At 36.6% G+C, this 17,194-nt stretch overlaps 1 protein-coding gene across 1 annotated transcript in view; it reads right to left on the bottom strand.

Annotated features, from left to right (window-relative positions):
* AP3B1 (adaptor related protein complex 3 subunit beta 1) overlaps nt 1-17,194 on the bottom strand; it is a gene marked incomplete at its 3' end in the record, with an annotated part of 255,186 nt that overhangs the window by 22,552 nt on the left and 215,440 nt on the right. Inside the window, exon 23 of the mRNA XM_039247437.1 lies at nt 1,467-1,698. Coding sequence (XP_039103368.1) covers nt 1,467-1,698 — 232 coding nt within the window. The remainder of the gene's footprint in view (nt 1-1,466; nt 1,699-17,194) is intronic.

Below are 17,194 nucleotides of genomic sequence, written 5' to 3'. Positions count from 1 at the left end.
ATGAAATAATGAGTAAAGAAGGCACAGTTCCCTGCTTAAAAGCCTTGCTCACCTAAAGTATTATAAAAAGGAACTATCTGGAACTTTGCAATGATAATATTTCAAGGACTCAATGACAGAAACCATCTATCAGTTTTAATTGATATTATTGCCTGGGGCTTCTCCCAGTGAAACTCTAGGACTGCTTCCACTTCTACCAAACAGAAAAAATAGAGGTAAACACTAATTACTCCATTCCTTTAAACTCAAAGTAACACACAATTGTTATACTTAATTTTCAAAAGGTGTATTTTGGGCAAAATAGTTAAAAAAAATGGAAGAAGATGACAGCTGGTGAGACAATATGATGTAATGAGCACAGAGGCCACATGGAAAGCACAGGCTGCATCTCAGGGACAGCCTCCTCTACCTCAACTGGTGGTGTTGTATGTTGGAATAAAGGCCCAGTACTGCCAGATCTTGTGTGCCTTTTTCCAAGAAAAGTGAGATTTGTGGGTTTTTAAATGTAAAAACATCTTGATTTCTATCTTTTAAAATTCTTTCTTTTTAAAGAGTTTTTTTTTTAAGTTTATTTATACGAGAGGGAGAGAGAGTGTGGAGCCTGAAGCAGGGTTCGAGTGTATCTGAAGCAGGACCTGAACTCATCAACCATGAAATCATGACCTGGGCCAAAGCGGATGCTTAACTGACTGCATCAGCCAGGCACTTCAAAACATCCTAATTTCTAAATGGTAGCAAAAGATTAAAAATATTTTAAAACATGATGTGTATAAATACTAGTAATATACTACTGACTACTTTTTTAAGTTTATTTATTTATTTTGAGATCAACAGAGTGTGTGCACTCAATGGACAGGCAGAGAGAATGAGAAAATCCCAAGCAGGCTCTGTGCTGTCAGTGCAGAGCCTGAGACGGGGCTCGATCTCACTTACTGTGAGATCATGATCTGGGCTGAAATCAAGAGTCAGATGCTTAACCTACTGAGCCACCCAGGTACCCCTAATATGGGCTACTTTATACTGTATACCTGGAAAGGAAGACAAACAGAGTAGTATAAATCCTCTCAGCCTTTCCTCTCATTTTGCTATTTATGGGATGTAAAAGGAAACAGGGAAGGGGAGATATTATTCAAAAAGGAAGACTAAACTCAAGCAGGGAATGAAGTTGGCCAGGAAGAGAAACTGAGAGAAAGTGATGAAGACAGGTAAAATGAGAGGCAATTTTACTTCTTCAGGTCCATCCTTTCATTAATACTGGTACATGTTATCATTGCTGGCACCCAATTCCCTAAGGGCAAAGACGTGTATTCATCTTGTATGATAAATTCGGTTTAAAAAGAGAAAAGAAATGTAAACTGACTATACTAACAAATATAGTCAATAAAATAATATGTATTCTACTTTACTTTTAAAATAAATGTATTTAATTATCGAATATAACGTTTTAAATGAGAATTAATATTTACCTATTGGATTAAACACATGCATTTGCATGCCTATAGGAAGTTTTTTCCCCCCTATGTGGATATTTTCTATCTTTCGATCAGTAGTATTATTCAGTGTTATTTGTACAGAGACCATCTTATCACCAAAAATACAAGGTTGTCTTGGAAAGAAATAATGGGCAGCCAGTCCTTTTCCACTCATTCGATGAAGTAGCACATGAGTTTTCACTGGTACAAACACAGGAGCACTGACCTGTTGCACATTGGAAAAACAAAGAAAGATGAATTAGTAAATATAGTTATTCTCTTTGAAAATTGTAGGATATGAACTCCTGTTTTATAAACCACAATAACAAACATCATACTCACAGATATTAAATCAGAAATTATATAAAAAAGTAAAGAAAATGCCTTCAAAACAGCATTAAAATTTTTTCTATACTCTGCAACGTATATTAAAATATTTTGACAACATATACCTAATAAGAGAATAAGTAAATGAGAAAGGGGCATTAAGAAGGACACCTGTTGGAATGAGCACTGGGTGTTACATGTAGGGGATGAATCACTGGATTCTACTACTGAAATTCATTACTCCACTATATGCTAACCTGGATGTAAATTTGAAAAATACATTTAAAAAAGGAAGAGAATAAGCTGTCATATATTCAAATTTTTTTGAGTTTTTAAACTTTTTTGTTAGTTTTTCCCTATGTACACTACATTTGGGCATCTTGCTTATTAGTTTTAATAATTTGTCAGTTGATTTTTCTCAGGTTTTTGAACTGTTAGATGGTATCATCTACCAAGAATGAGCATCTTGCACCTTCATTTCGAATCTCAGCTCCTTGAACTTTTTTTACCTTGCATTTCTTTCACTATAAAATGAAAACTATGATCTCCTTCAAGGTGGTTTCTTCTTTCGCTTTGATAATTAAAAAGATCTTCCCTACTCTGAGCTTCCTTAGTGACTTGTAAATGCAAATGTTCTGATTATTACATACTTGGGAGATATTTGTGGTTCTTGATTGAACTGTTAAACCAGTACCACATTGTTTTATTTCTTACAATCCTACAATATGATTCAATTATTTGGCAAAACAAAGTGTCCTTTATCACTCCCTCACTACCATCAGTATTTTCTTGGCTAATTATCTGTCTGTATCGTTCCATTGAGCTTTGCCTCTTTTAGTTAAACTCTCCCCTCAATTCTGAATGGAATCAGAGGAGCATATTAAATGAAGAAACACCGTCCTTTCTAAAATCATGTGATGGCTATCTTTCCATTCAAAGTCAAAGTACTGCAAGTAGCTTGACCTGACATGAGCAAGCTTTTTAAAAAAATCAATTTGTAATTAAACAGGCCTAAACAAGATTTTTTCCTAACAAGTGTACTCTCCTAAGCAAGGTTTTCTATTTTAATTGTGAATACATATTAACCTATTCAATACTTTCATCATGCCACTGATACCTGATGACATTACAACTTAATAATATTAGTAATTTAAGATTCATCAACAAAAATCCAAGAATTAAATATCATATATACAACATGATAGGCAGTGTTTTCTAAGCACCATTAAAATACAGTATTTCTTCTCCAAAAGCTCAATTTTTAAGACTGAGCAATTTATAATAATCATCTTAAAAATGCACAAGAATTTATAAAATACAATAATTTAAAATGAGTGAATTTTAAATTTTGGCTATATAAAATAATGGGCCAACTGGCCTACTGTGCATTCTACTTTGGCCTTTTGATGATGAAAATAATCTAGTATTTTAAGTTTTCAAAGCACTTCCACTTCTGAACTTAGGTTCTTATTCATGTAAAAAAAATATTTTCAGGGGCACCTGGGTGGCTCAATTGGTTAAGCATAACTTCAGCTCAGGTCATGATCTTTAGGTTACTGAGTTAGAGCCCCACAAAGGGCTCTGTGTTGTCAGTGCAGAGTCCACTTTGGATCCTTCGTCCCCCTGTCTCTCTGCCCCTCCCCTCCCCCTCTGGTTCTCTACTCTCTCAAAATAAATACACAAACTTAAAAAATTATTTTCAAAAATCTTCTGTTTCAATGCTCACACTAAGTTCAATTTCCCTTACAAATTCTGGAGAGTTTATCAGCATATCCAAGACAGCAATCCCTAGCTGGGAACATTCATTTACAGATATAATGGACATCATAAAAAGAAGCAAAAAGATATAGAAATTGTTGTGTATGATTGCACTAGTATATATATATGTATAATATTTATAAATTTATTACCTGAAAAAAATCTTAAATTCTCATGTCACTGAGGCTAAATAATCAACCTTAAACACAAGCTCTTAACTGGATAATTAACATTTTTCAGTATCTTATGTTTATTCCTTTAATGAGATGATAACATACCGGAGACAGTAATTCTTATTTTATTTTCTTCATTGTTGCAGACACACAAGTGTCATTAAGTCATTAAATACATGTTGATGCAGTCAGTTTTTCCTCTATGAAAACTGATTAAAGTTTGGGCAACACATAATATGACAAAATGAAGCTCAAATTTGGACAGAGGCAAGCGTGGAGCAGCAGAACGGAAGCAGGAGTTTGGTTTACACATAGCTAGGAATATGCACTTAAACATCATATAAGGTGCTTAGAAATATAAGGAGCTTTACACCCTAAGTCACATGAGATTATCTACGTCTCGGTTGGTTTATTGATTCTCTCTCGGTCTTACCCTGGGACACACGGTCCAAATATCTTTTTTTCTACCCTGTCTCAAAATTCTGCACCTTTATTATAATCATTAAAAAGATGTTAATGGATGTGCAAAGAAAGAAATACATACTTTTCTCCCCTCATTCTATCCACACTCAGTCAAGTTCAAGAAGCACTCTAATAAATTCAACATCTAAAAAAGGTCCTCCCTGACAATCCTCAAAGGTTATCTGTGATATCTAGTTCCTCTACTACCTAGATGAATTACATAGGTGACATTTTGTCCAATAAAACCAGTAGGTTCCATAAACCCTTCAAAAATTTCCAGATGCAATACAATTAATCCTGATGGAAAAACAAGGTTTTCGTTCGATATTTTGTATATCAAGTATCTATACTCCAGAAACATAGATGATCTGTGGCAGCTTCTATTCTAAGATACTAAACACTGGGAATGGCTTTTCTGACTTCACATTTTATAAATATCAATAATCTTACTAAGCATACAAAATAAAAGGTAATAAATTAGTTACAGAAAGATCTAGATTTGGGCTGTGAAAATGAGGGATTACATTTAGGAAAACAGGCAGATACTGAGCGAGTACGAACAAAAGAGGTAATTTTGGGTAAGGGCTGGCACACTACAGTGCACAAGTCACATGTGGCTGGCTTCCTGCTTATCAAGTGTATGGAACACGGTCATATTCATTTACATATTGTTGATGCTTGCTTTGCAATGGTAGAGCTGAGTACTTACCATATTTACTATTTACAAACGTATTTACTATCTGCACCCTTTGCAGGAAAAGTGTGCTGGCCCAGGATCTAGGGGCACAGATGTTACATATTCCCCCTCCCCTGCCTCTCTTGTTGTTGGGAAATCATTCTCCACAGTCTTCCATGTTTTTGAATGTCTTCTGAGCAAAGGTATTAATCTGGCTACTCAAAATCTTTTCAAGGATGTTTGTATAGCAAACAGCCTTTGGAAACAGGAAAATGTTTTATGGTGAGGCACAGTTTGGGCAGATTTGCTAACAGCTCTTTCTATCTTCTGTAACGGTTCCTCTCCTTGTAAAGCAAAACACTACATGCGGAGTCATCACCTGGCCTTCATCATATCACCCTGTGGGAACTGGGGCTCAGAGAAGCAGCGCAGATGAGGTTACTCTGGCTACTGCTATTGCTGTAATAAACTGCCCCTTATCTTTGAGACAGGAGTCTCATGTCTTTCACCAGTATCCATGAAATTGTCTTAGGCAACTTGTTTACTTGCAAGTAGAGTAGTATCTCATATCCTTCACAGTTCTTGACACTCATTTTGTTTTGATCAGTGAACATTTCCACATTCGTTTAACTCTAAACAGCTAAATTAATTCTTATTAAGACTATCATAAAACAGATGTGAAGTGGCAACTGACTGAGGGGTGGACATGGGCTTAAAATCTAACTTACGTAAGGGGCGCCTGGGTGGCTCAGTCGGTTAAGCGTCCAACTTCGTCTCAGGTCATGATCTCACAGTTCGTGGGTTCGAGCCCCGCGTCGGGCTCTGTGCCGACAACTAGCTCAGAGCCTGGAGCCTGTTTCAGATTCTGTGTGTCTCTCTCTGTGTCTGACCCTCCCCTGCTCATGCTGTCTCTATCTCCCAGAAATAAATAAAAAAAGCATTTAAAAAAATCTAGCTTACATTCAAGGGTGCCTTTCTGGAGTATGCAGAGTAGCACCATAGGAGATAGTGGCTTTGCTAATGAAAATACTACTTCACAAAGTAGAAACTACTTTTTTCATTTAATTTTGATTTTTGAAAGTCCATGCTATGATCTGATTGTTTCTATGAGTTTCTTAAGTTATCATGAGATGTTCTGATAGCTGACGTCAAATATGTTCTATGACACTAAAGAATAAAAATAATTAAAATATTTCAGGGTTGCTTTTATCTAATTCATGACTGAAGTCGTGCCCTTTGAGAGAGGCTTCTATATAGTGCTTTACCCTGTAGGGTTATGTATGGGATTGTCTGCTTAACACACTCTACCATGTTCCAGGAGCGCTGCCACCATCAGTTCTGGATGGAGCGCGCATGTTCTGATACCACCTTGCGACCTGACCGCAATTAATTGGTTCAGGAACAGATACCTGGTCCAATGTATCTCTTTCTCCAGATTTTTGGATTCAGGGCCTGGGAAGTCAAGCCTGTCTCTCTCAAGAGGCTAAAATTCTGCGATTTAAAACTCTAATGTTTGTGGACATATTTCCTGCCATACTTTTCAGGAAGAAATAAAGCAGAATCTAAGAAAAGCATGGGTGAGAGACAGAGTGTCCTGCTGGTATCTTTGGGCTTTATAGTTTTTGAATTCGACACATTCCTACCCCTCGCTGAAGCTTGTTTTTGTGAAATACTCTAGCCTTCCTTCCTAGAACTTCCTTCTTCCTTTTTTTTTTTTTTAAATTTGGTTAAGCTAGTTCAAATTAGGTTTCTATCTTTTAACTTCCCAACCAACTACTGGTCAGGAGTAGTCCGGTTTCATGACATTATTTGGAGAGCAGGGAATAAACTAGTGGGAGAATGTGCTCTCTTGCCTCTTTTCCTAAAGCCCTGGTTGATACGGAATGGAGAGATCAGAGAGTCAGATATGGCCTCTAATAGCTTGAACCATATGAATCTATCAATTCTACAGATCATAACAGTTGAATTAGCAATTCATATGGTTCAATCTAAGAACTTGCTTTTGGTTCAAGAGTACTTAGTCCCATCTTCAGCAGGAAAGAGGAGTCCTTGATGTGGCCATCCTAACTCAATGGAGTTCTACAGTGAGGTTAGAGAGCAAAGCCCCTGCTAATAATAAGGTATCACGGGGCCTTTCTCTGTTCTCTGACTCTATATGTCCCATGGGCATCTTGGGGAGAAAGGTGGTCTTGTCCAATATTTGAGTATTCCAGAGCTCCCTGCCCCTTAAAATCATCACTATTTCAAATGCAAAGTAATTACTAATCATAACTTACTCTTTCAACTAACATTCACTTATTTGTGCCAACCACTATACTATGGAATAGGATACAGAGACAAAGTCAGAGTATCCCAGTCCCCAAGGAGTTTATTGTTTAGCTGGGGAAAGCTAAGTAAATCAACCAGTGTGATAAATGCCATGACAGCAATAAGCTTAGTATAGCAAGAAAATAGAAAAGTCATAGCTGGTATCTGAGGAAGGAATCAGGGAGAAATCCATAATCACCTGAATGAACTACGTAAAATCTGACCACTTCTTATTCTACTGTTATCATCCTGGTCTGATCTACCATCATTCCACATGTGGGTTATTTCAACAGCCTTTTAATCGTTCTCCCTGTTTCTACTCTTGTACCCTACCGAGCACAGACTAGACACAATAGCCAGAAGGAATCAGTTAAAATAAAGTTACAAATATGTCATCCCTCTGGTCAAAACCCTCCAATGGCTCCCAATTTCACTGAACTTGAAAAGCCAAAAATCCTTATAAAGGCCCTTAAGGTTCCTTTTGGCTTATCCCCCTCATTTCTTTGATCTCATTTCCCATTAATGTTGAGCCCATTACTCACTTTGCTCGAGCCGCCCCAATTTCCTTGCTATTCCTTGTACACACCAGTACTGCTCCCACCATAGGCCCTTGGTATTGGTTCCCTCTTCCTGGAATGCCCTTCCTCCAGATACTCACAATGACTCCATTGTTACCTTCTTAATGAGGCTTAAGCCATTTGCCTGTCTTCCATCTGATTCCCCATTTTTCTTTTCCCATAGCTACTTAATACCTAACAACATAATTTGCTTATTTGTTATGTTTATTATTGGTCTCCCCATTTACTCCCTACTTTTATGTTCAATGTACAAAGCATAATTTTAACCATTTTCAGGATTCAAAGCATAATTTTAGTATTTTAGATGAATCCAGAGGTTTGCATATAATGTACCTCTAGTGTTGGTCATAAGTATGCTTTATTTGATGCTGAGTGCTCAATTATAAATAACACTGTGACTACAAATAAAACAGTCTCATTGGGGCACACTGAGGTGATGATAAGTGGAGATTACCAATATTAATATTTGTTGGTTTTAGGATATGACTTGACTGGAAATTTTCTATTACGTGTACATGTAATTGTAAATAAACAAAAAATACTGTATTTCCAAAAGGCACACACAAAGAACAACTTATTAATTAGGACTTCTATGATACAATCAACCATTCTCAGAATATCAAGCTTAAGATAAAAGCACTATTTTCATTAAATATTAAAACTTATAGAAAACTTGCAAAGGCTGGATACTATAAAAGACAATACTTGAAATCATTAGTTTTGATTTAATTATTTAACTATAATGTTCCAAGAATTAAAAAGCTAGCTGCATCATAAACAAATGATACGGCTTATCTTCACTATGATTCCTGAGGAGGTAATTAGTTCAGTTACTGTAATAATTCTAAAATAAAAAGCCTCCTTCCAGAGTTAACAGAACAAAAAGCATCAAGTAACAATGAGATATCCTCTACAAATCTTTACACAGCATATGTTTAAATAATAAAAGTCGTTTGTGTACTTTTTAGATGGTTTATGAAAATAACCAATCAATTCTGCAGACACAACATTATTTCTAAAGGAAATCTATGTGACTCATGATGCCTGTAGATACACAGAGACAAACCACACATATTTTATCAGTTTATTACAGTAAGCAAATAAGCGTGGAATGAGAGTGCACATAACTGTCTACTTAGCGCTTACTGAAACATTTATAAGAGCTGTTATCTCCCTAATAACAGACAGACAGCGTGCAATTTTAGAGAGGAGAAAAGCTTCATATTTTTTAACACTTCACTAAAAAGTAACTGAAGAGTGTAAAATGAAAAATACTCTGTGCAGTTAGCTGGTAATGGACCATATTATCAACTCAAGTTAGATTTATAGGATACAAACTAGTCACTAATAGTTATTTTATGACATAGCATGTCTGCTTTTTTTTGAGATTATTAAGATTAAAGTTGTAAAACTTCTTTTGAACATAGCCGTTCAAAATGATTGAATTATAAAATTTAAATGAGAATTGAAAAATAAAACATGGAATATCAAGTAAGTGCCTAAGAATAAACCTTGTTCAACATATGCATTACTATTTCAAAGATAACACTTCCATCCATGTAAAGCTTTACAAAAACAATGTTTTCCAGCTTTTTCTGCTTTAATCCACACTTAGTCACTTAATCATTTTTAAGTATCATCAATCTATTCTGTTTCTGGACTTCAAAAATATGAAGATCTGTAGTATATAATAATGCTTTGTTTTGTTTGGCTTATTTCATAGCTGTATCTTTTTAGATCCACAATTTATAAAAATGACCTGAACAGGTACAACAGAGATACAGTTTCATGTTTAAAATGAGCATTTTAACCAATATGTCTTAAGTGATAAGAGCTGTAATGCAGAAAGCTGTAGTATTGTTTTATTTACCTAGTAAACTGTAGACAGTGAGTCCATTTTACTTTTAACCCACAGTATTGGCACCATTATCTAGTACAGATTGAAAAAAAGGAGGGGGGAGGGCAAATTTTCTTAACTCTTAGCTCTAACTATAAACATAAACTCAAGGAAGTATATATGTCCATCTTCCATAAAATACTGCTTTTTAAAATAAGTTTATTTCTTTTGAGAGGTGGGCGAGGGGGGGTGAGAGAGAGAGAGAGAGAGAGATAGAGGGAGGGAGAATATCCCAAGCGGGCTCTGCACTGTCAGCATGAAGCCTGATGAAGGGCTGGCCACGAACCATGAGATCATGACCTGAGCTGAAACCAAGAGTCAGACGCTTAACGGACTGAGCCACCCAGGTGCCGCCATCAAATATTACTTTAAATAAATGGTTTATAATTCTAAAGCTAACCTCCTTCTTACATATGTAAATTTAGGTATTCCAGAAAGTAATCATGTTCATTTCTCATATTTTATTTTACTAAACAGTATGTGAGACTTTTTACCTTTTATTTTGGTAATAATACATATTGTAAAAAAATATGTCTGCAGAAAGATATGAATATATTATCAACAAACATTTAATGAGTATCTTACTTCTGTTAAGCAGACATTAGCAACCTCAACCTCTGGACCAAATCCAGTCCACTGTCAGGAACGCAACCATATTCCTTCATTTACATATTGTCTATGCCTGCTTTGTACACTCCAGTGGTAGAGCTGAGGGCTGTGGCCTGCAAAGCTGAAAATATTTACTACCTGGCCTGTTAAAAAAGTCTGCTGACCGCCTATGATCGGATACATTCAGTTCATATGGGTGTTGAGATGAGGGGGAAATTACCTTCTAATAATATGCTATTTTTTCTCCTCTTCAAAGGTAAATCTATAAGCTTCACTATCGATACATTTAATGCTTTATATAAATCTGAGATCCAGAATGATGTGCATGTTCTTTTACTTACTACTTTCATGAAAAAACAGATCCAGAACCATGGATAAAGTCATGTTTTTCTATTCTTAGGTATGTTCTCCTATTCTTTTTTTATTTCCTTTCTGAATTTTGGTTTAAGGGTGCTAAGGGTTTTCAAAGTGTTTAGCAAAAATGGCTCCAATAAAATTCATTAGAACCAGAATATTTAATGTAAGTACAAAACAATTATGTGTTATCGAATAAAGATACGATTATCGTATGACCTTAGTAGTTCTGTTGCTTTCTCTGATAGTATCAATGACATAACATAAACAAGAAAATGTTAGTGCCCTTTTCCATTGTAACCAAACTCAGAACCTTGAGTTATCTTCGACACCCTCTTTACTTTCAACAATTAGTTGACAAGTTTGAAGTCCCTTGCATTCACTTCCTTCTTTACTGTCCACCTGCCACCAGCTTCGTTCAGGTCATCATTCACACTTAAAGCATTTTAAAAAATGCTTATTTAAAACAGCAACAGTAATGTATATTATTGAAAATAATTTCAAACTATGTGGACAAATAAATAAAACTCCCCTCAGATTCAACCATAATTAACAATTTGGTGTCCTTCCTAAGCTTTTCCTCTCTTACTTCTGCTTCCCCATTCAACTTGGTCTCTCTGTCTTCATTTTTTAAGTTTATTTATTTTGAGAGAGAGAGAGACTGATGCAAGGAGGGGCAGAGAGGGAGGGAGAAAGAAAGAATCTCAAGCAGCCTCCACACTGTCAGCACAAAGTCCAAGGCGGGGATCAAACCCACGAACTGTGAGATGATGACCTGAGCTGAAATCAAGAATTGTATGCTTACCTGACTGAGCTACCCAGGCACCTTGGTCTCCTTTTCTTTAGATTTCATACACTCCGATCTGTACCCCACAATCCTATAGAAATCATTTTCCTAAGGTGTACCTCCCTTACGTGCTCAGCAAACTGGTGGAAAGTGCCAGGTTTTGAAGTCAGATCGACTTGAGCTGAAACTCTGGCTGTGCAGCCTAACAATCCTTACTTCACCCTACGACACTAGAAAAGTTATGCTCTAGGCCTCAGTTTTCACATCTGTGAAATGAAGAAACTACTATTTATCTTTCAGGGTGTTATAAACCTAGGCTAAGCATAAAACAAATCCAGAGGAATGAGGGGCCTGAGGAACATGACAGGCACAAGTAAGGAAGTAAGACAAGATTTCAGAGTGGAGATAAGCATGTGGGGCTGAAATCTAGTACAGGCGAAAGTTACCAGAATTGAACAGATGAACAGGCTGTGAGGTTACAGCTGCACAGGTTGCTAATGTGTACATGGAGCTCTCCCAGAAAATGGTGAGCTGGAGAAATTATATGTAAGATGCCAAGATCTTCACTGAACACGGGTAGTGAGTAAGAGATTCCAAGATGAGAATGAGAAGGAAGGGAAGAAGGTAGGGTAAGATGGGATGTGCCTCAAGAGAAGAAGGAGTATGAGGATGACAAGGGAATGACCTAGAAGTAACACTTGGGGAGCTTCACATAAATAACCTTGCTTGTAATAAATGATTTCATCAAAGACAGAAGTACAGAGCATTATGAGTGAGGTCATGCTGAGAATATTTCCAGTAGGACAGGGAGACAGAAATGGTGATTCTCAGAGAAAAACTAGGCTATATAATAATATTTTATAGAAGTACGTGAGAGAAATTAGTAGCTGTTCTACATATTTTACAGATGGGACCACTCCATCTAAACACTGGCCATGCTGCTTCCACTTAAATGAATTGTAACTTAGGGGACAGAAGGATATGGATCTCATCTAGATGAAGTCCTAGAGGAAGGAAAAGAAGTTATGTCTTAGTTGATACACAAATTGGAAAGTCAGTTTTATTATGGCTGCTTTAATGTTAAATAACAGGTCCCTCTAGGAACGCCTTCTCTGAATCTGATACGGGTAGAAAGTACCCTTTCACATCACAGATGCCAGACATACCACAAGTAGCTCAGCAATTCTTGACAGTGTGAGGATGGGAAGAGGTCCTTTGAGACCATCAGAAGACACACACACATATTTTTTTTTCCCGATCTCTGCATAAATATTTTAAATTCTTCAGTGAGGAGGTAGGGATGGGAAGAAGAACTTGATTTATAACATAGGAACCTAAGCATCTTTGGAGTTCATGTCTCTGGTAGCAAAGCCCACTGATGAGCCCAGCTTCTCTTCATTAAAGTCACTTGGCTATGAATTTTTTTGGATCAAGTCCTGGGATTAGGGTCTAGGTGATTGTACTCTGGCACTGGCTCATGTATGCTCAGCTTATCCCTATTTTTGACATGTGAACCATTTTTCTTCAGAAGCAACAAAGGCTATGGCTTTCTTATTGTCAAGCAGACTTATGGTTAGCAGTGGTTAAGAAAGAAAACACTGGATTTTAAGTTAGCAGCCCTTCAGGTTACTTGGTGAAAAGAAAATCAATTAGCTTCTCTGAGCTTGAATTTGTAAAATAAATGGTAACACTACCTAATTCACTGGATTTGAAAAGGATATAGTGAGAGGGGTGCCTGGGTGGCTCAGTCGGTTGGTTAGGCGTCAGACTCTTGATTTTGGCACAGGTCATGACCTCACCGTTTGTGGGTTTGAGCCCTGCATCAGGCTCTGCACTGGGCATGGGACTTACTTAAGATTCTCTTTCTCCTTTTCCCTCTATCCCTCCCCTGTTTGTTTTCTCTCTCTCTCTCAAAAAAAAAAAAAAAAAAAAAAGGATATAGTCAGATATTGCATATGAAAGTGTGCTTTTATTATTATTAAAGATAATATTTGCACAGATTAAAAAAACAGTGGCAGAACTAAGACTGGAATTTAATGTTTTTAAGTGTAATTTCTGTCGAGCAATAAGCTATAATTCCCTTTTTAATAAATACAAAATACTCCTTATAATAAAAGGAAAAAAAAAGATCAGTCGTGCAAACTGTTGGGGAGATTTTCTTCTCTCCTTCAGAGAACTACAGGAAATAGGAAAAGCCAGTATTTATTTCTTTCCAAAGATGATTAATAATTGAGGAAACTATCTTAAATATGATCTTAATTGTGATTGAGTACCTCTAGTCAAAAGAAGTTTTGAAAGCAAATCAATAAAATGAGATTAGAATTATGTTTAAAATATCAGTTCTCTAATAAACTAGGCATGTGTAAGTGGATTTCAAGTGATAATTTCGTAAGCATCAATAAGCAAAGGAATCTCAAGAGAAGTCTGAATGCTGTAACATCAGAGGAAGACTAACTCCTATGCTCTGAGATATTTTATATTTATTTCATCAGTGTTACAGCATTAATAAGACCTCTATTATCTACATAGCTATCTTTAGCAATGAAATTAGAGAATCCCACTTTTATTCTAGTTGTAAGGAGTTAATTCTTAGAATTTGAACACGTTGCAAGGACCAATGCAGAATATTACTTAAGAAAAAAACAAAAAAAGCAATGAACCCGAGGCACCTGGATGGGACACTAGGCCAGAAGGTAAGGGACATGGGTTAGAGTTTCAACTCAGCCATGCACTGGAAGTGAGACCTGACCTAAATCACAGCGTCACTTAGCTTCTGTTTTTTTCTTCTGTAAAATGGAGCTAATTATACATATCCTGTCTGTTTCACTGAGTTCTTGTGAGGACAAAAAGAGATTGTATATGTGAAATTGATTTTTAAACTGTTCAATAAAGGCATTATTGGGATTATTAGTAAATTGAGTTTTCAGTCAACGTTAAAACACCAATCTGTCAGGTAACATAGGGTCATCAGGTTAGAAGTACATATCAAAAAGCTGAATCACCATTGGAGAAGGGCTTTTAAAGCAAAATTGCTGTATTTATTGATAGTACCATCCAAAGGCCTTTAAAAAAGTAATTCCTTCCCCCATGTCCTTTTTTCCCCTCTCTGTTAGATGTGGGTGAAGAGGACCGTTCTCTAAAAGGTTTCTAAATGATGTTGATGTTAAAAAATATAGTATCACCATTTAACAGCCTTTTAAAGAACAGTCCCTAGTACAGTCTTTGTTAACAACTGAGGGAGGAAGGGACTATTTGTTCAAAGGCTTTTAGAGGATGTTGTTAAAAGAATATATAGTGACATCATTTAAAAGCCTTTTAAATAATAGTTCTTCTTCCCTCCCAATTGTAATGTCCTTGGCTTTCATTTATTTTGTACTACCAGCTGAAAATGGACATGCCAACATATTATTGGCCACGGCAGGCATTTGTTGGATGGAGAACGATGTATTGCTTTTAAAAAGGTCGCTGTCCAGAAATAAATCTGATTCTTTAAGAACATAGTACCATTTCTACACAGGATATTGCCCTCCTACCTTATCATTGAGTTGTAGTACATTTTGCCTGTTTTCTCTGAGTTTACTGAAGAAGTTATCATGAAAACGGGAAAGAAGTCATAGGCAAGTCATTCCCAGATTTCCTGTGGCATGAATGTAGTCTTACCATCCGTCCACCCACTGCTGCATCAGTTAACTCTCCACCCAACTTACAACAAAACCTAACTTTAGCTCCTATTCTGTCTTTATTAAATTATTTCTGCCCACTATCCTCTCATTTTAGACTTTACTCCACCAGGAAATAGCAGTGGACACTTAGGGTTCCTCTCCACATTCAGCTCCCGGGGACAGGAAAAATTAAGTTAATCATTTAGTGTAAACACAAAGTCAGATAGCGAGTAAGCTTTGAGAAGATTAGCTTTGATTATCATTCACATAAAAAAGAACTAGTTCCAGCAGTATAACCATAGGATATGAAACAATTTTCCATCTCTTCTTTTGTTGAGTCTTTTCAGAAAACTGTCATTTTAAGAATAGGTATTCCTAGACCTAGAACACTTTGATGAAAAAAGTCTTTATAAAGCCTAAAAGCACAGCCCTCAATATACACTGTTTCAATTCTAAATTTTAGTGTAGTGTACCCCTCATTTTTTGTCAGTCTTGTACACAGAACTCATTTGTTAGTTCTTCATAATTCACAGTAAATCATATGATTTAAAATATCAGGTACTACCCCCCCTAATAAATTGCTCAATTACAAGCCCTAATTGATCCACATAGCTCTTCCTGAACCTACTCCAGCCCAAAATGATATTAGCCACATTTGATTTTGACATTTCCTATAATTTACTTTTCATACTGTAACCTTTATGTACTTCAATGTATAAACTTTCTTTTTATGCATTAGGTAAAAATTAGCTAAGTGCTAAGCCTGGACAGTAAATTTCTTCAAAATTTTTGCATAATTTTTAAAAAATGTTTTTATTTATTTTTGAGAGAGAGATAGAGACAGCATGAGCAGGGGAGGGTCAGAGAGAGAAGGAGACACAGAATCTGAAGACAGGCTCCGGGCTCTGAGCTAGCTGTCAGCACAGAGCGCGATCCGGGTCTTGAACCCACGAACCGTGAGATCATGACCTGAGCTAAAGTCAGACACTCAACCGACTGAGCCACCCAGGCGCCCCGCATAATTTTAAAAGAGATATAAATAATTTTTTTTTCCACAAAAGGCTTACGCAGTGATTCAGTTTCAAAAGCTTTTTAGCTTCCAGCCCTTGAATGGGAAATGTTACCATGTCTGGCCCCAACAAACAGCACTGAAATACAAAACAAATACACACACATACACCTTTTGAACTGTGTTGCCTTATTTTAATATTTTAATATGTATTTTTAAGTATTTATTTTTGGGAGAGTGCGAGTGGGGGAGGGTAAAAGAGAGGAGAACAGAAGATCTGAAGTGGGCTCTAACTCATGAACCATGAGATCATGACCTGAGCTGAAGTCAGACACTCAACCGACTGTGCCACATAGGTGCCCCTAAAATATTTTAAAAACTGAATAAAACCTCAAGTCATTTGAAATGTTTTCATGATCTATTGAGATAAATAGATGTTTCACTGAGAAATACTACTGTAATTCTGATTCTAATAAATGAAAGTCGGTAAGAAATGGAAATAAAAATTCTAACTTAAAGAAACATCAATAAGGTAACAATAGGAAGATGAAAATATAGAAAATTTAATCTAACGTGACTGACCTGAAATTTTCAAATTTGAGTGCTTATGACTAGAGTTTAAGTAAAACTTCCTGCTGCAAATAAGAATTGTTTGGTTAGGCAGCTGGTCATAAACTCCACAGCAGGGCTCCATCTGAATTCTAGGAATAAGTGTGAGTGATCACCATGGTGTGGTGCTGGGCTCTGGTTCTCCATCAGAATGATCTCCACAAATGCCACGGCCCTGTCCTTCCTCCCCTCTTCCATTTCACAGGTGAGGCAAGAGTGTCTGAGTCATTTTCCTCTTTAGAGGTGAGGTGGTATACATAATGATGGCCCCCAAAGGTATCCAAGTCCTATGCCACAGAACCTATGAATATGTAACATGCACGATTAGGGGGAATTAAGGTTGCTAATCAGCTGATTTTGAGAGAGGGAGATTTTCCTGATTATCTAGGTGGGCCAGTGTAATCATACAGACCTTATAGGGATAAGTTAAGGAGGCAGGAGAGCCAGTGTTAGAACGACGCAATGTGACAACAACTCAATCAGTCATTCTGTGAAAGATGGAAGAGCCCATGGA

The sequence above is a fragment of the Hyaena hyaena genome, unplaced genomic scaffold (assembly GCF_003009895.1).
Source record: "Hyaena hyaena isolate Hyena2069 unplaced genomic scaffold, ASM300989v1 scaffold_299, whole genome shotgun sequence".
NCBI lineage: Eukaryota > Metazoa > Chordata > Mammalia > Carnivora > Hyaenidae > Hyaena > Hyaena hyaena.
This window is presented reverse-complemented; position numbering and strand designations above follow the sequence as displayed.